The sequence below is a fragment of the Amphibalanus amphitrite genome, unplaced genomic scaffold (genome assembly GCF_019059575.1).
Source record: "Amphibalanus amphitrite isolate SeventyFive unplaced genomic scaffold, NRLGWU_Aamphi_draft 000996F_arrow, whole genome shotgun sequence".
In the NCBI taxonomy this organism is placed as follows: Eukaryota; Metazoa; Arthropoda; class Thecostraca; order Balanomorpha; family Balanidae; genus Amphibalanus; species Amphibalanus amphitrite.
Genome location: NW_024882490.1, coordinates 163228 through 188759, shown reverse-complemented (window position 1 = coordinate 188759; position 25532 = coordinate 163228). Strand labels below are relative to the sequence as shown.

Here is a 25532-nt window from a genome sequence, read left to right as displayed (position 1 = left end):
CAAAAACACCACCAGTCGAATCAGCGTATGCGATTTCATCAGCCGTTTCGAATATGGTGACCTCAGGTGACCTCGGTGACCTCAAAAGGTCAACTTAACGTTTTCGCCTATTGCAGCCATTCTATAACTCAGGAACTGCTGAGCCGATCGCGACGAAAACACAACCAGTCGATTCAGCGTATGCGATTTCATCAGCCGTTTCGAATATGGTGACCTCAGGTGACCTCGGTGACCTTGGGAGGTCACATGACCGTTGTGGCCTATGGCAGCCATTCTATAACTCAGGAACTACTGGGCCGATCGTGACGAAAACACCACCAGTCGATTCAGCGTATGCGATTTCATCAGCCGTTTTGAATACGGTGACCTCAGGTGACCTCAGTGACCTTGGGAGGTCACATGACCGTTGTGGCCTATGGCAGCCATTCTATAACTCAGGAACTGCTGAGCCGATCGTGACGAAAACACCACCAGTCGATTCAGCGTATGCGATTTCATCAGCCGTTTCGAATATGGTGACCTCAGGTGACCTCGGTGACCTTGGGAGGTCACATGACCGATGTGGCCTCCCAGCTAACAGGAAACGTTAGTACAACGTTGTCACAACGTCGTGTTTCGGTAAGTTGCGAAATTACGTTTTAATTACGTTCTAGCAACGTTCTGAACGTTGTGAAGCCATGGTTTGGTCCTAAAGTTGTGGTAAAACGTTGTGACAACGTTTTATTGGTACGTTGCAGCAACCGCGCACTTGCAACATTATATTTTGATAATGCATGGTGACATATATGGCCATATAATGCATTTCCTTTGACTTCCAATGCGCAGTTTCAGTTTTCATCGTTAAATTTGACATATATATATATATATATATATGTATGTATAGCATATAGTTAAATGGCGGGTGGGTATTAATTTGATGGTGACTCCGGTTAGCCAGTCTTTGCCGTAGCGCTCCGGAGTTAGTATGGTTTCGGACCGCCAAGTCCGGCACAAATCCGGCTCCCTGCCACCCAAACAATATGCCCGGTTACATAGCATTTTTGTCGGGGCTGTTGCTCACTTCTTCTGCGATAATTTTAATGTAGTACTTTTCGTATATTTAGATGAGATCATTGTGTAAATTGCAAAGCGTCATTGGCATGTTTTGCAACATCACAGGCGGAGCTAGAGGCTTGCAACTATCCCTATGTAAACGCGGCTGTTATCTGCGGCTGCCAGCGAGCCACGCCGGCAGCCAGTGTCGAGCGGAGGCGGCCGCCCTGACCTCGCCGGAGGGGCCGTGACGTCAGTGTCACCGGCCGGCGTTCAGAGCCAGCCGGCCGAGCCGCAGTCTGCGCGGCCCGAGCAAGCAGTGAGGACTGGCGGCGGGCGCGGCTGAGGTAGCTGGAAGATGAAAGACAGCGCCAGTTGTCTGCGCTTGATGTGATTGTTGTTTTGACTGGTAAGTCAAAGTACCATTTACGAGTAGCATTTGCAAGATTGTGCCTTGTAAATTTGTAATATCGTGCGGTCTGGGCTATAGTTCATTGTAGCTCTAGCCTCTAAGGTGTTGACATGTTTGATCTAGCCTGTCGCACTGTTACGGGAAGTGGTGAAGGTATTTTTGTGATTTTTTTCATGAATTGAATATGTCTGATTTTCCCTCATGTCTTCCCGCAGACGTCCTGCAACTCGTCAGCGCGCCTTGTGGCAGGCCCACTGTCGGCAAGGCGGTAGCGAAGTGGCTGTCCGGAAGCTGCGACCGGAACGGGGGGCGTGCAGACCGTCTGGTCAGGCACTGCCAGCTGCCGAGGGACATCGAGGCCGCAAATGAGCCGGTGCCTAACGGTTCGCCGAGTGATCCTCCCAGCGAGGGTTAGTGAAGAAGTGAACTTCCACCAGTTCTGGCGTGCTTTTTTACAAGTCTAGAGAACGGGAAGAGAGCGCCGGAAACACATTCTGAGTATGTTGCGAACACGTTGAGAGGACGTTGCGAAAATGTTTAGAACGTTTACTCGGGGTCGCAGGGACGGCAATACGAAGTAGCGACAACGTGGTGCGCACGTGATAAAAACGTTCAGAAACGTCGCAGAGACGTTGCCAAAGCGTTCTATACTCGTTGTAGTCACGTTGTGGAAACGTGGTGACAACGTTCCAGAAACACTGTTGGCACGTTACAGAAAACATTTCATAACGTTGGCGGGACGTTGTGAGAACGGTTTTGGGACGTCACGGTCACGTTACCGAAACGTTGTGATGACATTCAAATGCATGGTCGGATGACGTTGTCACGCCGTTGTCTGGAGTCTACAAAATTACGTTGTCACAACGACAAATCGGAACGTTGTGGTAACCATTTGACAACGTTTAAACGACGTTGTAACAACGGCAAATTGTTAGCTGGGCTATGGCAGCCATTCTATAACTCAGGAACTACTGGGCCGATCGCGACGAAAACACCACCAGTCGATTCAGCGTATGCGATTTCATCAGCCGTTTCGAATATGGTGACCTCAGGTGACCTCGGTGACCTCAAAAGGTCAACTTCACGTTTTCGCCTATTGCAGCCATTCTATAACTCAGGAACTACTGGGCCGATCGCGACGAAAACACCACCAGTCGATTCAGCGTATGCGATTTCATCAGCCGTTTCGAATATGGTGACCTCAGGTGACCTCGGTGACCTTGGGAGGTCACATGACCGATGTGGCCTATGGCAGCCATTCTATAACTCAGGAACTACTGGGCTGATCGCGACGAAAACACCACCAGTCGATTCAGCGTATGCAATTTCATCAGCCGTTTTGAATATGGTGACCTCAAGTGACCTCGGTGACCTTGGGAGGTCACATGACCGTTGTGGCCTATGGCAGCCATTCTATAACTCAGGAACTACTGGGCCGATCGTGACGAAAACACCACCAGTCGATTCAGCGTATGCGATTTCATCAGCCGTTTCGAATATGGTGACCTCAGGTGACCTCGGTGACCTCAAAAGGTCAACTTAACGTTTTCGCCTATGGCAGCCATTCTATAACTCAGGAACTGCTGGGCCGAACGTGACAAAAACACCACCAGTCGATTCAACGTATGCGATTTCATCAGCCGTTTCGAATATGGTGACCTCAGGTGACCTCGGTGACCTTGGGAGGTCACATGACCGTTGTGGCCTATGGCAGCCATTCTATAACTCAGGAACTACTGGGCCGATCGCGACGAAAACACCACCAGTCGATTCAGTGTATGCGATTTCATCAGCCGTTTCGAATATGGTGACCTCAGGTGACCTCGGTGACCTCAAAAGGTCAACTTAACGTTTTCGCCTATTGCAGCCATTCTATAACTCAGGAAATACTGGGCCGATCGCGACGAAAACACCACCATTCGATTCAGCGTATGCGATTTCATCAGCCGTTTCGAATATGGTGACCTGAGGTGACCTCGGTGACCATGGGAGGTCACATGACCGATGTGGCCTATGGCAGCCATTCTATAACTCAGGAACTAATGGGCCGATCGCAACGAAAACACCACCAGTCGATTCAGCGTATGCGATTTCATCAGCCGTTTTGAATATGGTGACCTTAGGTGACCTCGGTGACCTTGGGAGGTCACATGACCGATGTGGCCTTTGGCAGCCATTCTATAACTCAGGAACTACTGGGCCGATCGCGACGAAAACACCACCAGTCAAATCAGCGTATGCGATTTCATCAGCCGTTTCGAATATGGTGACCTCAGGTGACCTCGGTGACCTCAAAAGGTCAACTTAACGTTTTCGCCTATTGCAGCCATTCTATAACTCAGGAACTACTGGGCCGATCGTGACGAAAACACCACCAGTCGATTCAGCGTATGCGATTTCATCAGCCGTTTCGAATATGGTGACCTCAGGTGACCGCAGTGACCTTGGGAGGTCACATGACCGTTGTGGCCTATGGCAGCCTCCCTCCCAAGGTCACCAAGGTCACCTGAGGTCACCATATTAAAAACGGCTGATGAAATCGCATACGCTGATTCGACTGGTGGTGTTTTCGTCGCGATCGGCCCAGTAGTTCCTGAGTTATAGAATGGCTGCCATAGGCCACATCGGTCATGTGACCTCCCAAGGTCACCGAGGTCACCTGAGGTCACCATATTCGAAACGGCTGATGAAATCGCTTACGCTGAATCGACTGGTGGTGTTTTCGTCGCAATCGGCCCAGTAGTTCCTGAGTTATAGAATGGCTGCCTTAGGCCACAACGGTCATGTGACCTCCCAAGGTCACTGAGGTCACCTGAGGTCACCATATTCAAAACGGCCGATGAAATCGCATACGCTGAATCGACTGGTGGTATTTTCGTCACGATCGGCCCAGTAGTTCCTGAGTTATAGAATGGCTACCATAGGCCACAACGGTCATGTGACCTCCCAAGGTCACCGAGGTCATCTGAGGTCACCATATTCGAAACGGCTGATGAAATCGCATACGCTGAATCGACTGGTGGTGTTTTCGTCGCGATGGGCTCAGTAGTTCCTGAGTTATAGAATGGCTGCCATAGGCCACAACGGTCATGTGACCTCCCAAGGTCACTGAGGTCACCTGAGGTCACCATATTCGAAATGGCTGATGAAATCGCAAACGCTGATTCGACTGGTGGTGTTTTCGTCGCGATCGGCCCAGTAGTTCCTGAGTTATAGAATGGCTGCAATAGGCGGAAACGTTAAGTTGACCTTTTGAGGTCACCGAGGTCACCTGAGGTCACCATATTTGAAACGGCTGATGAAATCGCATACGCTGAATCGACTGGTGGTGTTTTCGTCGCGATCGGCCCAGTAGTTCCTGAGTTATAGAATGGCTGCCATAGGCCACATCGGTCATGTGACCTCCCAAGGTCACCGAGGTCACCTGAGGTCACCATATTCGAAACGGCTGATGAAATCGCATACGCTGAATCGACTGGTGCTGTTTTCGTCGCGATCGGCCCAGCAGTTCCTGAGTTATAGAATGGCTGCCATAGGCCACAACGGTCATGTGACCTCCCAAGGTCACTGAGGTCACCTGAGGTCACCATATTCGAAACGGCTGATGAAATCGCATACGCTGAATCGACTGGTGGTGTTTTCGTCACGATCGGCCCAGTAGTTCCTGAGTTATAGAATGGCTGCCTTAGGCCACATCGGTCATGTGACCTCCCAATGTCACCGAGGTCACTTGAGGTCACCATATTCGAAACGGCTGATGAAATCGCATACGCTGAATCCACTGGTGGTGTTTTCGTCGCGATCGGCCCAGTAGTTCCTGAGTTATAGAATGGCTGCAATAGGCGAAAACGTGAAGTTGACCTTTTGAGGTCACCGAGGTCACCTGAGGTCACCATATTCGAAACAGCTGATGAAATCGCATACGTTAAATCGACTGGTGGTGTTTTCGTCGCGATCGGCCCAGTAGTTCCTGAGTTATAGAATGGCTGCCATAGGCCACATCGGTCATGTGACCTCCCAAGGTCACCGAGGTCACCTGAGGTCACCATATTCGAAACCGCTGATGAAATCGCATACGCTGAATCGACTGGTGGTGTTTTCGTCACGATCGGCCCAGCAGTTCCTGAGTTATAGAATGGCTGCCATAGGCCACAACGGTCATGTGACCTCCCAAGGTTACTGAGGTCACCTGAGGTCACCATATTCAAAACGGCTGATGAAATCGCATACGCTGAATCGACTGGTGGTGTTTTCGTCACGATCGGCCCAGCAGTTCCTGAGTTATAGAATGGCTGCCATAGGCCACAACGGTCATGTGACCTCCCAAGGTTACTGAGGTCACCTGAGGTCACCATATTCAAAACGGCTGATGAAATCGCATACGCTGAATCGACTGGTGGTGTTTTCGTCACGATCGGCCCAGTAGTTCCTGAGTTATAGAATGGATGCCATAGGCCACAACGGTCATGTGACCTCCCAAGGTCACCGAGGTCACCTGAGGTCACCATATTCGGAACGGCTGATGAAATCGCATACGCTGAATCGACTGGTGGTGTTTTCGTCGCGATCGGCCCAGCAGTTCCTGAGTTATAGAATGGCTGCAATAGGCAAAAACGTTAAGTTGACCTTTTGAGGTCACCGAGGTCACCTGAGGTCACCATATTCGAAACGGCTGATGAAATTGCATACGCTGATTCGACTGGTGGTGTTTTTGTCGCGATCGGCCCAGTAGTTCCTGAGTTATAGAATGGCTGCAATAGGCGTCAATGCCGATTTGACCTCTTGAGGTCACCGAGGGCACCTGGGGTCACGAGCTTCGAAACGGCTGATAAAATCGTACCCCTTGATTGGAATGGTGTTTCGTTCGTTCCGATCGGTCCAGTAGTTCCTGAGTTATAGAATGGCTGCAAGGGTGGCGGTCGAATAGTGTTGTCCCTGATTATATAATGGATGGCCTTGATATAATGCCCGTTAGAGTAACTCGCTGAAAATCTCCGCAGGGTTTTTATAGATCTCCGCGGATTGAGTCTCAGTTATCACTTATCAAAATGTTAGAGTTGAATTGATTAATTTACCCAAAACGAACGTTTAAGTTTTGACACAAATCAACTGATTTGTTTGGCATGTCCTGCATTTATTTTCAAAGAATGCCATGGCCTTGGCGGTTGGCCATTGCTCAGCTGGAATGCTTGCGATTGCCGATTGTGCTGCTCAGACTCGGACTTTCTTTCCTTGAAATTTTGCCTAACATTTGGTTAGGCAAATCAGGCCTCAGGTGACCTTTTGGCCTCAGGTGACCTCGGTGACCTCGATGACGAGCTGAAGTTCAGACAACATGCTTCAGCAGCCGTAGCCAAGGCCAACCAGATTCTCGCTGTGATCCGTCGCTCATTCGTGCTGATAAACGAGTGCACGCTGCCGCTGCTTTACAAGTCCCTGGTGCGCCCGCACCTCGAGTACGGCAACCTCGTGTGGGGCCCTTTCAACAGGGCGGACCAGAAGCTGGTGGAGAGGGTACAGCGCAGAGCTACGCGCATGGTGGCCAACCTTCGCCACCTGCCCTACCAAGAGAGGCTCAGGGCTCTGAAACTTCCATCGCTGTACTACCGACGCAAACGGGGCGACATGATATTCACCTACCAGATGTTCCATGGAGGGGTTGATGTTGAAGTCACGGATCTCTTCTGCCCCGCCACGGGTGCCGTTACATGAGGTCACCCACACAAGCTCCGGAAGCCAGAGGCGGTCAGCAGACTGAGGAGAGCTGCATTCGCAGTCAGGGCCGTGAACGACTGGAACGGCCTACCTGCTCAAGTGGTCAGTGCCCCCACCGTGGACTCGTTCAAGGCGAGACTCGATGCCCACTGGGGCCATCACTGGTATCATATACCAGACACGGATTAACAAATGGCAAAAGGGACAGGAGCTCGGTTAGAACGGGACCTCCAGGCCGAGTTGGCCTTTATTATGCCCGAACACCGTAAGGTAAGGTAAGGTAAGGTAAGGTATTTGGACACCACCTCCTCCTCCTCAGGGTGGTCGAGGAGGTGGTGTCACCATATATGTTACCAACAAACTGCCTCATATGCAGGTCAGCGTCAACACAAAACTACAGGCTGTGGTGGTTTCAGTTCGCATACACAACAGACGGATCACCATATGCTCATTGTATCTTCCCCCTGCAGAAGCTTTTACCAGCAATGAACTCGCACATTTAATCACTAGAATGCCCAATGCCTTGCTGCTTACTCATCGTTACATAATTGATCGAGATCGACCTCCACTCTGTGACCTATGCCACTGTGAACTGGATGTCACACATTTTTTGATAGTGTGTCCTAAGTATCGTCGAGAACGACAACAGCTAGCTACAGCTTGCTTGCTACATGACGTGAGAATGGATGTTCGGTCGCTGTTGGGTGATAAAACGCCAGCGCTACTTGATGCAGTGTTCCAATATCTTAAGGATTGTCGCCTGTTTACGATGTTGTGATCGACGAGTTGTCACCATGCACTGTTGCTTATCATGTCTTGTTCCTCATGTTTTCCCCCGATTGTTGTCTAGATGCCACGGTATGGTTGGCTACCCCAACTTAGCATATACCTACTAAGTATCACTTGATCATGTAGATGCTTTCACTAACAAAGTTTTTTTTACAGAAGTCTGGAGGCGTAGATAGCTTAGAATACAGTTGGTGATTAACCAAACTAACTTAAACGTCTACTGTCCTCGCCAATCACCTGTCCCTGCTGAAATTCCTACCCTGCGATAACCATCCTTTAACCCTTTCACCGCTTAGTTTACCCTGCTTAGTTTCCCAATCTTCCCAACGAAGATGAGTGCAAGTATGTGAACTTCACAAATCAAGACGTTGGACGCAAGAGCCTCGCCGCTAAGCGCCCTAAACCACAACAGCAACCAACATTTGGACAAAACTGCATTTTGACTTGTTCATCTTATTTTCAAACTAAAAATGTCTTACTTTTGCTGCATGCGGTAATAGGATGATGTTGGAATAAGTTTGTGCTAAACGGGTGCAGTCAGAACTCTGGTGACTGGGGCAAGAGGTGTTTGTGATGGGCTGGGCCTTCCAGCGAAATCGGCCCCCTCAAACAAAGTTGGCCCCTTACCCAACCAACAACAAAAAGTTGCTGTTCTGCCGAACATTCTTGAAAAATCGCAAAACCTTGGGAATAATCATAAGCTATGTTTCCATGACACAAGTTAAGGCGATTTTTCACAATAGATTTGCTCCATCATAGCATTTAGGCGGTATTAAAAATGTATACATTGGATTAGGGGTGAAATTTTAGCTCAATCCATGCAACTTGACAAGAAAACAGTAATGATAAAATTAACTTGTCATATATTATTACACCAAAGTTATTAAAAAGTGGCAAAATTATTGCGGCAAAACATTTCTATTTTGATGGTTTTGCCCTCTGTTGCGAAACCGTTAACATGAGGTCAGTAGCGGCAGAACTCCTTCAATTAAGGGGGGCACTGCCGACTTTTGGTCCCATTCTTTCTGTGCAATGCCCATAGGATTAGGGCTAATGTTAAAATGCCAAATTCAAAGGGTGGCACTGTGCCCTGGTGCCCTCCCCGTTCCGCCGCCTATGCATGAGGCATTGAGGTCAAATTTAATGACATGAAAGCGAAAGGGGTTTGAAAGTCCTGTCGAATGAGTTGTTATCTAAATCTCTAAAGCGAATCTCTAGCTTTATTGTTTTACGAGTTATAACTTATACCTATGCTTATTTATGAAAAATGTAAAAAACATGAATTTATTTGTCATAATTTCGTCATTCGTCAGAATTTATTCACATAAATCGGATTTTGTCCCTCATCTCGAAAATGGGCCCTCTAATACCGCAACTGGGCCCTTTCTCACCCCTTTCACCCCTCCCCCTGGCTGCGCCACTGGTGCTAAATTTGAATTCAAAGAGCAAAGTGAAGTCTCATGCTAATAGTTTATTCTGTTTATGTGACTGTTATATGTAAATTGTGTGACACCTAGACCGTAGTCATGTTAGTTACATGGTGTAGATTTAGATGTGACATGAGTGTGATTGTGATCTGATTACTATGATATGTTTCAGCATTATCATTTATTAGCTACACAGTACTCGTATAGCACGTGCTGAACTGGAGACAGGCTGGAATCTGAATCATGGAAATGTACACTAAGACGGTAAGTAGGGGTAATGTCACCATGAGGTGTTGGACCTCCTTCATATTACAGCCCATCACTCTTGTAATATAAGTTATCCTCTCAGTCATCCTTGGTCGAATTGGTATTTGATACTGATGGCTCAGTTGACAGTGACCATCAGTTGACCCCAGCCATCAATGATTAATCACATTGCAGATTTGATTAGCAAAGGATTTACCACCAGGTCAGCATGATTTTAAGTAAACTAGAAGGCAGACATGTGCATTGTGCAGGGATCTGAGTGATGGATCTGTGACATCAGTGGATCCTAAAGCGAATTGTTCAGTGTAAGTAGGGATCTATGATCCCACGGGATCCCATATGAAAAATTATTCCTGTATCTATGATCTCATAGGAACCGAAGGTAAACCAAGGACTTGGATCAATGATCCAAATGGATTCCATCTTGCACAACATTTGGAACTATGTTTCCAAGCATTGTTATGTGTATAAGTGCCTCAAAACTAATTATTATGATGTGCAATCACATAAAATTGCCATAACAGGATTTTTGTGAGTTGCTACAAATCAATGTTAAGGATTTCTATGCTGGCAAAAAATGATCTAGATCTCACTGGATCTCAACCCTTGATTGGAAAAATTGGGCTTTGATCTATTATCCCTATGAATCTCGATAAATTGACGAGCTGGATCTACGATCCCATCGGATCCGAGATAAGGATCTGTGGAATCATCACTTATCCATTTTCTCGGATCCACGCACATGTCAGCTAGAAGGACCTCGTAATTGAGAAATGTCGCCAGAACCCAGAACGATCCCGATACCGATGGCGGTGGTAGCCCCCCAACAGACTGCCGTAAGCTGCTTTCAATGCCATTAAAGCATGTTGATGTGCACGAAGCGAACTCTTTGTCGTTAAAGGCCATATATCTTACGAGTCTGAATTCTTTGGAACACATGGGTGTAGTTCCATTCATTTTTTTTCTGTTATATTTCAGGCACGCCTAAACATGGAGCACGGTTTCGTAAAATTTGTCGTTAGAAACCAGCTAGACAGGGATAGATACGATCAGGAGATGAAAGAGAAGATGGACCAGGTAATTGTGCAGCATGTCTTCTTACCACACTGATGTGGTTTACATTGATCATGTTTACATGTTCCAACATCTTTTACTCGGTTTCATTTCCACTAGATTTTCTCTTCCAATATGTTACTGGATGAGAGCAAAGCTGTCGTTTGGAGTAGAAACGAAACTATCTAGAAAATACGTGGCCTGGATCCTGTCGAAAAAAAAACGATCACCGGACTGATGACATATTATCAGGTCAAATCACCCTTTACCGTTATGACTCCGTTGAGACTGCGTAAGCCGTAAGATGTCCATCCATCATCCCGCATGTGTGCTGAGACGGCCCTCCTGGACGTGTTCTCTCGCTCTGCCCCGCTTCTCCAGAGGTCGTCGCAGACGGTGCCGGCGCGGAGGACGCGCCGAGTCCCCCGACGTCCGGACCGTGCTGTCTATACTCCGCCGGTGGCGCGGAAGCCGGCCGTGCCGCCTCGCGCCGTGCTCTTCAGACTGGAGTACTGCGACACCAGCAGCGGAGCGGTGCGCCACGAGTCCTTCTTGGAAGGTAGTGATACCCATGTAAAACCATATCGACAGTCGTCATATATGTCTTAAGGGTAGCTGGCATGCTGATAGGCAGCAATACTTCAGTTTATCTAATGTAGTCATTGCTCGGGGTTACATGAGCAGAGTTAATACGCATTACAAACGGACTACAATGGTGAGCAAATAGGAAAATCCGTTCCTGATACGCATTTACTTGCTCATGTAACCCCGGTAATTCTTGCGCTCTTTGTTTTATACTGGTCTACGATGAAGTCCGTCCATAATGCCTTTCTAGCACTGCTTTTGAAGGACTATTGTGCGTACTTATATGTATTTGCCATTAAAAGTTGTTGGTTTGCCAAGTTATGGTGTTGTATGTTACTTTAGCAGTAGTGCTGCTTGTTTGACTGCTTGTTACTCCTTGCTTCTATTTCTTTCTCACTGAGTTAAAGGCAGATAAAACTCGCAATACAACATCCGATGTTAGGTGCTCATCTCCATTCTTCTGCCTCTGGGCCGTAGGGGCGAACTGGAAATGCCTCAAATACGCTCTCATCCTGCGATCCCATGTTACAGGCACAGACCTGGCCGAGTTCTGCGCCTCGTTCGCCAAGAAGGCCGGCCTGGACGAGCAGCGGCAGCGGGCTCTTCTGGAGCGTCTGCAGAAGGAAGTGGGGCAGGACGAGTCAGAAACGCTCCAGTGAGAGCAGAGGGGCACTGGTATGCACGTGAGGGATGGCGGCAGGGACGGAGGACGTGATCTCATAGGAAGGCTAGACAGCCGACGGTAAGATAGTGCTATGCCCATGGTGGCTTGGGATGACGGTGTTGAGGGCACGACCGTTTGGTGGGAGCCCGTTCTGTCGGTATCTGAGCGTACGCGGTGCTAAGCGCTCTGTAGCGGACATTTTTTCCGATGAATGACTGTGATTGTGGTCCAATATTGGCGGCGGGGGCTTGCTCTGGTTTCCTGTGCGGTAGCAGAAGCAGCAGATCATGCTAGTCAAGTCCTTCGTTTTCGTTTCTCACGTTGTGTTAGCCCTGCAGTGTGTAACAGATGGTCCGTGAGACCGATTCGGGCGATGTCGACAGGGGACGACGTACCAGCGGAAGTCATATCGTTCAGTACTGCCGTGTGTCACATGCGAGGAGCGCGCAGAGGCACACAGTTTTATCATGGTTAATGAGTGGGTGTGCATGGTTTTCTACTAGCCCAAAGCCTAGAGAAGTTTAATTGAAGTTGGTCTGGTGCTTTACATGAACGTAGACAGAACTCACGACAATGCAGAGAGGCAGGAAGGCTTATGTAAACGTCGCGTTAGGCTGTTGGACTCAGAGTGATCAAATTATCATGCGACCTCTATAACTCAGGTACAGGCATCCTCACTACTCACATTGTGTGCAGATGTGCTCCACTACTTGAGGCTTTAGGGTTGCTTCCACAAAGTGGATGAAAAGGTGAACACCTTTCTGGTCATCTGACTGCATGTCAAGTGTGTTGTGTCTTATCTACAAATACATGACATTTCTATTCTGTTGTAGTTTTAGGTACTGGTATCACTGATATAAGGAGCAAAATGCACAATATTATTTCAGCAGTGGCTACTTTCGCATTCTGTTCTTGTCTCCGTCTAAGCCCGCTACCCCCTTCTCTCGTTTGCTTTTTTATATTTTATTTGCTTTCTTAGCAGGGAGTGCCGCGACTTATCTGTTTATTTCGTCTGGTGTTAACGTAAGGTTCTGCTAGTCGCTGGGTTTGAGCATGGATTAGATCTCTTATCCATGGTTTGAGGGTGGGGGCACTCCTGGTCACCTGATCATGGGTGGCGGAGTACTTCGAAAAAAGCCCAGACAAACTTCACTTTAAATCACTGCATCTCGAGCAAATCGTGGTTGTATTTCGCACATGGTAGTAGTAGCATGACAACAATGAGTGCATTTATGTATCATTCAGCCAAACCATATGGCACAAACTACTCATCCTCATACTCAAGATGAGAGAGCTTGATCTCTTTTCCTTTAGATTTGTGCTTAGGTTTGGTCTTAGGCCCAGTAGGTTCTTCAGGATCTGGAGGTTTAGGTAATGAGGACGAATCTCCTTTTTGCTTGTCTTTGGTTTTGTTTGTTGGCTTTTTAAATATTGGCCTTTGATCTTTTGATGTGTCTTCATCTGTTTCATCTTGATCTTTCCTTTTCTTTTCATCAATTTCACGAAGGAATGCCAGTGCAGCAGCAGTGTTGGACTTTTGTGTCAGTTGCTGATCTGGCACATCATCCAGTGAATATTTGGTAAACTTTGAAGGATTTTTCACATGCTCTGGAAGAGAGTGTCCACCTCTTCTTTTCAATGCAGGTCTTCTTGGGGGAGGCATCAAGCTTGATGAGCTACCTCTGTGAGGTCTAGAGCTTTCTTCAGTTGCATTTCTCCTGTGTTGGGTCATGTTTGAATGCTTCAAATCTTTCTGAGGATCATTTTTTAAATACCCATCTGCATCTTGAGTTGGTGAATACTGCACACCATTGAGAGCATCGAACAAGCTTCCGGCCTTTTCTTTAAAGGCATCTTCCTCCCCTGCCAACAAAAACCTACCACCTTGATCTTCCATCTCACAAAGTGTGCCAAGGCAGCATGTGTATGAGCAAAGGCGTGTGCAATGCCGTGCAATGTGCACGCACTAACGCCAGTACTTCATTCAGTTTCCCACAGCCGGTGGGGAGTTAAAATTGGACACAACTTGCCCCAATACCTTGACTTTAAACCAAATTGCCAGTCTGTAGTGGTCAGCCTCACTGTTCAGGTTATTCACAAGTCTTCAGCTTTCCAGAAAACCTTTCTTTTGGCTGCATCAGGTTTTCTAGCATTTCAATACATGTAAAATCCCAACAACATGCCTCTAACTTGCCTCCAACACCAACACGCGCTTGCTGCAAACAAGGCCACTACGGACACCACAAAACCAATAAAAACACTGTTGCAAATTGAAATTGCGTGCTAAAGAGGAATTTTCAAGCGTAGCAAGAGCGCTGTTTTTGTCTTAATGGCAAAAGAAAACTCTTGCTATACTACATTTCTTGTACGTCATTACAACGCAAACCAATCAATGTCAAAATGACTATTCGAAGTGACCAAAATCTGAAAGGTCATTGGTAGATCGCTCCTCCGGATGAATGACGTCATTGGCTTCGTAAACCGTTCAAATTTCATTTGCAGACGACGGAAGACGGTGGTGACCTTTGCTTGTGTCGGGCTTGGTGTCGTCCAAGGCCAGTGTTGGTGTCGTCTGTGTGTTGCGCTTGCTTGGTGTTGCGCGTGGAAATTGTGGTGCTAGTGCGGTTGGCATCTATATGCGCTAATCCTAGGTGTTTTCTGAATCGTTAAGTCAAAAGAAGATAAGCGATAATAGGGTGCTAAACTGCTCTCGTCATGAATGAAAAGAAGAGAAAGCAAAAACAGTATTATGTCAACCAAGCAAAACGTGCCAGATTTGAGAAAAGAAAGCTTCACCCAGGTCTGAGGGGCTTTCTCTGCACAACAAATAATAAGGAAAGAGAGTGTGTCCGTGAAGCCTATAACATCCTTAACGAGTATGCAAATCAAATGTATGGTGCAGAAGACAGTGTTCAAGTGAGTCCTGCTCTCCTTTGTGTTAGAGTGTTAGATACTAATTATATGCACAATTATAAGGCAAATATATGGTTGAGTCATTTTTATGATTGCTATATTTTGTTTCTTTATGAATGACTGAGGTGCCATAACCCATAAGTGGATATTTGGGACATGCTTATATCCCTTCTCCTTATTTGATGCCAACATCAACCTTGTTTCAGGAGGAGGTAGCAGCAGCTGGGGGCACATCACAGGATGTGGAGCAGAGTCTGGAGGCAGAGCTGGCAGCTCTGAAGGAGCAGAAGGTTTCCAAGGAGCGGAGATTCCAGCAGGTGGAGAGCGGCGCCAAAAACTGCATCTTTATAAGCACTCAGGTGCGGCAGCTTGTTGGGGACAATAACCTACTGTATATTATTTGGTTCCCCCAAAGTTTTCCCCTCTGGTCCGATAGCATGACCCTTGCCAGCATGGGGGGTTTGATCCAACCCTCTCCTAAGGTTTTACACGAATAACTCGTGTAAAAAACGGCCTATCACGACGAAATGTTCAGTGCTCTCGCATTTCTTAATTTTACACCTACCCTGAAAATTTCATGACCCAAATGACCTTTGACCTGTAACCTACTTTCCGAGACCATGTTTGGTCGGAATCGCGATTCCCCGTGTGTCTGCTCGAGTTTGTCGCGCGTTTGCAAGCATAGTTCAAACATGTGATTTGATGCTGCTCCCATGCATTAGGGTGGACGTCAAGGTCACCTGAAGGTCAGGTCATTGACCTTTGGTGACCTCAGCTCCTTTTTTGGAGTTTTACATGTTTCTAAGCTAGTTTTTGGAGCTGAGTTCGAATTTACAGCCATTTAAACATTTACGAATAAGTTTTGGTGCCTTTCGTAACATAATACGAAGCTGTCAGAAGCGGTTGACACGTACTACGAATGCCTGTCACGACCCCTACTGGTTGACCTGACCTGACCTGACCCGACCAGGGCTAAATGCTTAAAGACATCATCTGTGATCAAAACTAACACGATATTCGTGATCAGCACCCCAAAAACCCCATAGCAGCCACACTTTACGACTTTCTAACAGGTCCCGATTTTCCCGACTTTTTGGTCATTGACCTGACCTGAAAGGTCAACCGATGACCTTGGACCTTAAAATTGGGTATCATCGGCTTCCTCTCGTGACGGGCAACACACTCGTTTTTTTCCGCGAAGCTCTAGGTCGTTCAGGGGCCAAACGCGAGGGGGGTCGTACCCCCTTGTGCCGTCAAAGGACGCAAAATGGCCTGTGCCGGCGAGGGTTAATGTGGACGTTGTGGTTTTCATGCTACGCACACCCCTGAGGATGTTGCTCTCTGTCTATTGTGACCATTGCACTCTGACCTGGTGACAGCTCAGGTCTCCTTAATAGCTACCACTCCTCTCCTGTTGTGACCACGTTGCACCTGTTCCCGGCAGCTGGAGCAGACAGCACCGCTGGTGGAGCGGATAGCACGCGAGATTCGCGACACGGGCACCCAGCGGACCCGCTACTTGCTCCGACTCATCCCTGTCCAGGTCACGTGCAAGGTAACAAACGCACGTGAAAGGCCTGGGTAACTGTGGATACTGCTCTAAGGGACTTGTTCATAAAGTCAATATTTTACCCTGATGACTCGTTTGTGGTGAACGATGAGTGTCATTCAGTAAAGTAGTGATCGAATCTGTAATTTGTCAAATACTACGGTTTTTGTGTAGAATACCGATGTCGCCGACCTTGAGGATCTGGCTGAGGCCGGATTTTTGATTTGTAGCACACACAAAAAAAACAGACGAATTTTGAAGAATTTATTCGGGACGATAGACGATGATCAACGGTAGACGAGAATGAATTGAAGAACACAGTAAATAAACCGATGTGATGCTGTTGTCTCGATCTGTACTCTGTGCGACAATGGCGTTCAGGGACGCGTAACCTTTCTTTCCCGTGTGGTGTTCTAATAGTCTGGTTTGTTTAGGCGACGGAGGAGGACATCCGGGCGTCGGCCGAGTCAATGATCAAAGAGGCATTCACTGAGATCGGCGTCAGCTATACGACCGTCTTCAGGTGAGCTACTCCGTGAGCTACACTACTGTGTTCAGGTGAACTACTCCGTGGGTCATACTGCAGTCTTTGGTGGGCCAGTGTCAGTGAGCTACACCACCATATGCAGGTGAGCTTAGTCGCTGTTCAATATTCAGGACGTGAGCTAAGGTAATGTCTCAGGTGAGCTAAAACATTCAGGTGAGCTAGTGAGCTAATCCGCAGTCTTCACGTAAGCCAAACCAACGTCATCAGGTGAACCACTCCGTTATTATCCATAGACACTGGCACTGCTGTTTTTTACGTCAGGTGATCAAATCAGCTACACCACCGGCTCCAGGTGAACTAGGTGAACAGGCTACCGATTCAGCTGTCAGGTCAGTAGACCGTCCCTCAACGACAATCGGTCTGTAGCGCGTTGTTTAGTGTCCTTGGCCGCTACTTCATATGATATCAGAACTCGTGTTGAACGGTGATAATAATGCTGGTTTATTAGAGACTTGATATACGTGCGTCACGGAACAAAACCAGAAACGGAAGAAGGAGTCGCGTCGTTGGGCATATTTACGTCTGGACAACGAGTTGCGTTGGAGAGGCCGGAAATAGTGGCGATTTCAGGACCGCAAGAATGGACTGTCATGGAAATGATTCTTTTTTAAATCGTGCACTGTTTTCAGCCGAAATTTAATAGTTACTACAAAATATTTTGTAATTACATTTCCATTAAGAACTAATGCCGTCAGGGTTAAGTTTTACTACTATTGCATTTTGTCAAAAAGCATATAGTGCTGTTATATTACAGTTTTTGCGCGTTTGTTACAAAATATGAAGCGAATAAGCCACTGAACTCAATGAATAAGCAAAAGGGTTCCAAACTGCAAAGTAACGCTGATGTATACCTATCGCAAAATATCATGTTGACCTCAAGTTCATCTGTTGCATGATTGACTAGGCAGGTTTACACATTCCAAGTTTATCTTGGATCAGAGGTGTCAGTGTAATTCATCAGTGCCAGAAGTTAACTTGAGGGGAGATATGCTAATTGCTCTTGTCCATCCACTAAAAGTTATTAAATATTTTGCTTTGTGTATTCCAAGAGGAGAGGGAACTATTTTATTTGTGCCTTCATGCCAGAATTGAAGGTGGATCATTAAATTTTCAAGGCAGTTTATAAACAAGCATTATGTCTTTCTCTTATACAAGCAGTGGCTAAGAAGAAAAGGTTGATCAATCCTGAAGTTCAGTCATCATACTTCAACTTGGCAGCAAGATCCCCAAGGACAGAGGATATGTTGTATACCTGTCCTGTAAATCAAAGCATTTTTGTGCCTGCAAAGGCTTAAGTTATTTGTGGTGTGTTCGGAGTGAGGCTATATGGCTGTTTTTGTTGTATGTTTATGTGGAGATTGAATATAACTGTGACCCTGTGCTTGTTTGTATACTTACTACAGTCAAACAGGGAACCAGCACATTCACATAACATACTCACCTAGCACCTAACTCATAGTTGTGCCCCGCAGGACTTGTACTTGTTCATGTCTCAAGCATTAACAAAGCACTAAAGTAGCTTAGTTATCATTTCCCACATTTTTTCTGAGCATCTAACATGACATACAGCAGTGCAGAGCAGCTTCAAAGAAGAAACACTTTAAATGCACAGACTCACACCAGCCACCCAATGAGCCAGTTCCTCAGTTGACTTTCCCTGGATGCAGCTTGGCAAGGTGAGCTAACTGTTGGCAAGTTGAAGGTTAGCAGGTAAGATTTAGTTAGGGTGAGTACCTACCTATAACTTGGTGCTACTGCTATGCAGGTCTTGGCTAGGTTGCAAATATGTGTGATGATTGAGGTTAGGTCAGCTGTCAGGTTAGTCAGGTACGGGCACTGCTCAGGTCACATTTTTATGGACACTTGGCAAATTAAAACCTAATTTAAGCTAACCCAACTAAACCTACACAACTACTGACTATAGGAACGAAGCACCTACCTACTTGTGCCTACATCTCATACCATGTCAAAGTAAAGTTCCTTGTTGGAAGATTACCCTAAGTACTTTTTATCCCAGCAGCCCTGTGAATAAAACTAATACTTCTAAATTCTGAGGCACTGCTGGCCATCCACATAAAAAACGCTGAGAGCTTTGCCATTGTATATTGGACCAACAACCACTATCACGAATGACTATGAACACATATGATCACATCGTTGCATGGATTGTCACATTGACAATTTTACTACAATCCTTTTTTCAAGAAATACAGTAATGATTAACGTCAAAATCAAAAAGTGGATTTAGTGATCCAAGCTTTCTCCTCCAGTAGCAATGGAATGATCGCATGTTTCATTTGCCAGACACTGAGTACCTGATGCACATCAACATTACCGTCTGCATAGCATCTAAGCATAGTAAAGCTGCCCGAGTCCATTCATTCTAGGTTTTTCACTTGATAGTTAGCACTAACTTATCTTGCTGTTGTAAGTTATCATTCAATATTCATACCAACACACCAATATGCACTCATCAGTCAACATTTTCTGGCATGATGCTGCTCAGCGCTGATGCTGCTCTTCAGTATTGATCCAAGATCTCCTGCATATTATAGCTTGTTTTCGGCCAATAATGATAAGCTCTTTAAATTTTACTTTTTCTTGCTGATACGTGGGCCCGATCAACTTGCGTTTATCAACCAAAATTTCATAACTTCAAGTTCAACTTGATATATTATATTGCTCAGGCCTCAGGGTCAGGACCTCTGTCAGCCTTCTTGATACTTGGGATTGTTTTCAGTCAACATGCTTCTTAAATATGATATAAGTCAATCTTAAGGGATTCAAAACACCCAACAAAGCGACGTACAAGAGTACGGAAACCACCAGATAAACTTGAAAATGGCCTTGGAACAGAGCCAAGCGGTGCTCCATTTGTGTTTGTTTACAATGATTGTAGTGCTGATGTATTTTTAGGACTCTGACGGTCAGCTTATAAAAAATGAAACGTTTTTACCAAAGTTGTAGGGCAAGTAATATTTATCTGAAAGAACTAAAATATTCAAAAGCCAAACACTATGAAATGCATGAATCAGAACGAAAAAGTAACCCAAAAATCCAGCCTCATCACCGGCTCCTAAAACTGCGACAAAATCAGCACTTTTCCCCGCAACTCGTTGTCCAGACGTAAATATGCCGTCGTTGGAGTGGAGCTACGGAAAACATATTATTAGTTACTACGGTTTGATAACTTGTCGGCTTAGTTGATAATTTACATATGAAATAATTTACTATGAATGATTGTGAAGCGAAGCAATGAATGTGATGTATGATTAAAATAATTCTATTCTACTTCGTGATACTGGATACTGAATACTGATCGTCACATCTGGCGCCACCTCGCGGAGCATATAAAAGTAGTCACCGACGCAGCGGTGATAGATGGCGCAAGTGATTAGTGAGGCCCGGCGCAGAGCCGGTAAGCGGCAGGGCCGGTGCCGGGACTACAGGTCCTATTTATGACAATTTACAGTTCAGTAGACCGTCCCTTATTGACATAGGACAAGGTACGGTTTAGTAAACTTTCCCTCACTGACCTTCAGTCCTGTTTATGACAGGTCACAGCCCGGGAGACTGTCTGACCTGCGTGAGTTACACTGACCTTCGGTCCTATGTATGAAAGATCACAGATCAGTAGATCATCCCTCACGTCCTGACCCTCCGTCCTCTCGTTCTCAGGTCGCGGAACGATGCACACTGTTTGCACAGTTCCTCACTGACCTTATTCCTCCCTCTTTCTGTCTCCAGGTCGCGGAACCAGGCACAGTTCCTCACTGACCCTACTCCCTCTCGTTCTCAGGTCGCGGAACCAGGCACAGCACTGCTGTGCAAAGGCAAAAACTATTATGTCGGGTCAGAGGCCATTACCTCAGGTCAGAGGTCACCCGAACATAATGGGTTTTGCCTTTATACGGCAGAGCACCTCACTAACCCTACTCCCTCGTTGTTTCCAGTTCGCGGAGTCAGGCACAGTTCCAGTGTCAGAAAAGTGGTTTGGGGATCTAAGTTCACGGAACAAAATTTTTGGCTGCTCACGGAACAAAAATCCTGAAGTAAGGCACTGTAGGGCCATGCGTATTGTTATAGGTACGCTTTAAGTATAAAGATATTTGCCAGAGTCTCAGTCAGAAACAGCAGCTTCTACATATAAAATAAGGGTTCAAGGAGCGCAGCAGGTTGTGGTCTTACAGCCCAAGTGTTAGACTTATTTATAACTAGTTAGGAAATCTGGACATGTAGGTAATGGATGACCACTGATGCTAAAAATTATTCATGATGGAAAATATACAAATTATTATTAAAATTGTGAATGAAGTGAGAAATATGAATGGGGTATAAAATATACACAACATCCAGAATATGCTTTTCATGCCACATTTTAACATGAAACAAAAACTGCTGAGTATATTGAAATACTATTTGAAATACAATAAAGCAACATCAAAACATAACCAAGTGGACTGGTACCTACCTACCTATATGGTATCAGTATAAATGGCCTTGTACCTACCTATCCTATCTAATACAAGTTTGACAAATTTGACGCAATCCAGCTTGGAACAAATAACGAACCACAAAGACACAAAAACATGCCAGCACTTTAAGTAAAAGGTCTTGTGCAAGACAACCCCCCCCCAAAAAAAAACATGCCACATATGATTATTGATTATAATCAATAATAGATAACTGTCCCACACGCTTGCCCAAACGGAGGCCTCGCACCTCGAGCCTTGAGAAATGGCGCGGAGGCCCGCTGGCGAGGGAAATTAGAGGAAAGGGATTTCCCCTTTACTGGTTTTCAATTTGATAAAATTGATTCAAATTAATGAATACTTCAAAATAGCATATAAAATACAAAAATAATATAAAATAAATGTATATTTGACCTAAAGCTGGCTGCTTCATTCCAAATAATATGTTAAAAAGCAAAGGGATTTTATGCCCTAGACAAACATTACTTCATGTAAAAGTGATATCAGCATATGTCGGTATTATACCTGTAATCGGCATCAACTGGGCAAGAATTTTATGCTATGAAAAGCGCCGTCTCTCAACGATTCTAACGGTATCCAATTTTTTATAAAATATAGTCGGAACTGCTTAAACGTTCCAAATTCAGTGAGTTGTTCCGTGACGAAACATGGTCACGGCGTTTCGATAAAACTATATGAAAACGTCTATAAAAATATAAAAAAAATTGGCATAGAAACAATCAGAATTGAATAATCTACGATGCCATACCAAATTTGAACCGATTGCAAGCCTATTTCAACCTTTATTCTACCCTTACTTTTGTTCCGTGTCGCGGAACAAGAATATCATAAATTGAGAAATTCACTGCCATTGAAATGCCGTTATGAGGATATGGCAGCCTCACTGAAAGGTCGAAAGAGCGTCTTTTACGGAAATTCGACAAATAATGCGCATCACGGTCAAAAGCAGTGTTTAATTGTTCTTGATATCAGCTTTTTCTGCATATAAAGATCATTTTCTGCCCAATAGTGGACGAGAAAGCAGGAAATCGATGGTTACTGATTTGATGAAAGAATACGCAAAAGAAATGGCAGTGTCTACCCCGGGCAGTGTACCCATAAACGTGGTGTGGATTGTGCATGGTGCAAAGACATTGTGGTGAGGACTTTCCATTCAAGTCGCAGGTATGGGTGGTTGTTCGTGATAATATTGATTTATCGTAAGAAGCATCTAATCTCATTCCGTGCACGTGACATGCAGGTGATCATGGTTGAATTGGATGGTAGGTAGGCATCATTCTGTCACGGGCTGATTCTCTTTCGTAAACTGATTCTCATTCGTAGACAAACGGGTCAGAAATGTGATGGAAACATTTATTTATTTCACAAACACACTCAATAGCATACATTCAAGGCACGTATACTGGATTCATTCCTTCACGCTTGTTTTAAAACGTGCTGGATAGTTTGACATGGTAATTGTCAATAGTTCTTCCTTGTAAGCACTTCAACTTTGGAAAGTAATCATGACTGGCATTTTGACTGATCCAATTATGATGATTGCATGGTGAAATTGTGGAGCAACTGCTTCTTGTCTGCTTCAATAGTATTTGCAGGATGCTTGCTTGCTGCTTTGGAGATCTGAAAACAGAACAAAGCACAAGTGTCAAATTTTCAATTAACATGTTTCTTTAGTAAGTTTCCCTTTCAGTCCTGTGATGCCCAGTTGCAGTTGATATTTAGTCAGTGACGGAATAAAAAAAGTGATTATTAGCAGTGAAAAATCTCACGGAACAAATCTTCCAAGTTCAAAAAAATTGAGAAAACGGCCACTTTTCTGACACTGCACAGTTCCAAATCCAAATCCAAATCCAAATCCAGTTTATTGAGGTCTCCATTCAAATGGCTTTTCAGCCCTCTCGTCGTGTACATACAAGTATTAAAATTCGCTGACAAACACGTGAATCATTACGCAGTACGTACATAAAAAGGCTAAAATCAACGCAATAGCGAAACACTAAACACCAAAAGAAATAAAAGACATCTAAAATACATGGTTTTTCATCCGCTGCCGACCCCGCCAACGCTGTTCCACGTGGACACAGATCTGTAAGGGAAACAGCGCCTCGCTCGCTCACTCTTAATTTTAGGTAGCTCCAACTGATGTCCGTGGGAGCATCGGGTGTGTCTCTGTGACACGTCCGAGCGACGCTGCACAACTTGGGCCAGTGCAGGCGGCGCGTCAAGCGCGGCGGCGCGTCAAGTTCCTCTCTAACCCTCCTCTCTCTCGTTCTCCAGGTCGCGGAACCATGCACAGTTCCTCTCGAACCCTCCTCCCTCTCGTTCTCAGGTCGCGGAACCAGGCACAGCTGTCTCAAACGGACGCCCAGTCGGCCATCAACAGTCTGATCGATGCTGTGTGTCCGACCGCCCGGCTCGACCACAAGACGCCCACGCTTACCGTGCTCATGGAGGTGATCAGGAACGTCATCTGCCTGGGTGTCGTGCGGGACTACTTCGCGATGAAGAAATACAACCTGGTGGAGCTAGCCAAGGCGGCTGGGGAGGAGGGCGAAGGAGGGACGGGAGAGGGTGAGGCGAACGCAGAGGCGAAGGGAGAGGAAGGCTGTGATGAGACGGACGGGAAGAAGGAGAGTGAGGTATGTGATACGAGTGATGGCGCGGGAGGGACGAAAGGCGCGGGAGATGGTGGCGAAAGTGGCGAAGGAGCGACGACCGAGGCCAAAAGTGACGCAGAAGCGGCGACCAAGGACGAGGACGGCGCAGGGGCGGTGGGTGGCGATAGCGCTGCTGCGGGGGCGACAGCGGGGTCGCCAAAGGCGTCTTCCGACCCTGTGGAAGGGGACAATGGGCAGTCATCGGCAGCGGAGGCCGAAAGCGCGCAGGAGCCGACAAAGCGAACGGCGACGGAGGAGCCTCGCGCGGCTGACGCGCCCTGAGTCTCGGGATCTCGCCGTGGTGAGAAGTGGCGTCATCCGAAGGCAGTCTTCACATTAGCGTAGACGGCGCCTGCTGAAGAATTCATCGTTAAATGTTATGCAGATGAAGGCTGTCGAGGGACTCAGCACAATAGAGGCTTGCCCACAGAGTTAAAGCCCTCTCATGCTCGTCTGCCGGCCCAGATTGTTTGCTGACGAGTCCTGCTGGTTGTGTGGTGAAATGTTGGAATAATCGCCACGCGCCTGTGGATGGGAGTGCCGGCGTGTTTTAACCCGGACGTTGTCGGCCCCCGATAACCTGCTTTCTGGTAATTGAAATACAGTGACATTGCTGGTTTTGTTGTCCACAATACACCCGGGAATTGTGACGTTTCGATTGGATTTGGGATCTGGCGATATAAAATATGCGCTGCTTGTGTAGGTAGGTTATGTAGGTATTTTTAGCTGGTAATGGTAAGCCTTCCTTTTCATCCCACCTATCGTTTCGCTTGCATTTCGCAAACTTGGCGTGCTCATGGAAGAAGCATTTATAAGGTGGCTGGTCCCAACATTCCTTTACTACGCTGGTCTCCCCCCCCCCCCCCGCTTATTCGCTTGTGACCCATTTGGCAACTAAGCGGGAACCGACACCTACTCGCGCACGTCTATCAATTCAGCAGCAACGAATATCAGCCTCACAGCAGCATATTTCGGGGTCTTTCGATTTGGCTGAAAATCGGTATACAGGGCCTCCTCGATGCGCTGATTCCGAAAATGTACCTCTTTGGGGTGGTATTTTGCACCGTTAACGAGTTAACGGCCAATTAACATTTTAACGGGAAACGGCGGGGTCTTTCGATTTGGCTGAAAATCGATATACAGGGCCTCCTCGATGCGCTGATTCCGAAAATGTACCTCTTTGGGGTGGTATTTTGCACCGTTAACGAGTTAACGGCCAGTTAACATTTTAACGGGAAATAGCGGGGTCTTTCGATTTGGCTGAAAATCGGTGTACAGGGCCTTCTCGATGCGCTGATTCCGAAAATGTACCTCTTTGGGGTGGTATTTTGCACCGTTAACGACTTAACGGCCAGTTAACATTTTACGGGAAACAGCGGGGTCTTTCGATTTGGCTGAAAATCGGTGTACAGGGCCTTCTCGATGCACT

At 46.4% G+C, this 25532-nt stretch overlaps 3 protein-coding genes across 11 annotated transcripts; all 3 read left to right on the top strand.

Moving 5' to 3' along the window:
• Positions 1-894: 894 nt before the first annotated feature.
• Positions 895-7156, top strand: LOC122368991. The gene is made up of 2 exons (XM_043343343.1): positions 895-901; positions 6738-7156. The coding sequence occupies exons 1-2, from the start codon at positions 895-897 to the stop codon at positions 7154-7156; spliced, it is 426 nt and encodes a 141-aa protein (XP_043199278.1).
• LOC122368987 (UPF0561 protein C2orf68 homolog) lies at positions 6418-12769 on the top strand. Of its 9 annotated transcripts, none has more exons than XM_043343332.1 (5): positions 6448-6494; positions 9548-9639; positions 10621-10719; positions 11077-11254; positions 11812-12769. In XM_043343332.1, the coding sequence occupies exons 2-5, from the start codon at positions 9619-9621 to the stop codon at positions 11937-11939; spliced, it is 426 nt and encodes a 141-aa protein (XP_043199267.1). In that variant the 5' UTR covers positions 6448-6494; positions 9548-9618; the 3' UTR covers positions 11940-12769. The 9 variants fall into 9 exon arrangements, with proteins under 9 accessions (XP_043199272.1, XP_043199267.1, XP_043199270.1 ...); XM_043343335.1 differs by lacking the exon at positions 6448-6494 and adding an exon at positions 7630-8420; XM_043343334.1 differs by lacking the exon at positions 6448-6494 and adding an exon at positions 7630-8441.
• Positions 12770-14383: 1614 nt separating this feature from the next.
• LOC122368985 (THUMP domain-containing protein 1-like) lies at positions 14384-24759 on the top strand. The gene is made up of 5 exons (XM_043343326.1): positions 14384-14860; positions 15064-15216; positions 16302-16412; positions 16841-16929; positions 23776-24759. The coding sequence occupies exons 1-5, from the start codon at positions 14660-14662 to the stop codon at positions 24383-24385; spliced, it is 1164 nt and encodes a 387-aa protein (XP_043199261.1). The 5' UTR covers positions 14384-14659; the 3' UTR covers positions 24386-24759.
• Positions 24760-25532: the final 773 nt, after the last annotated feature.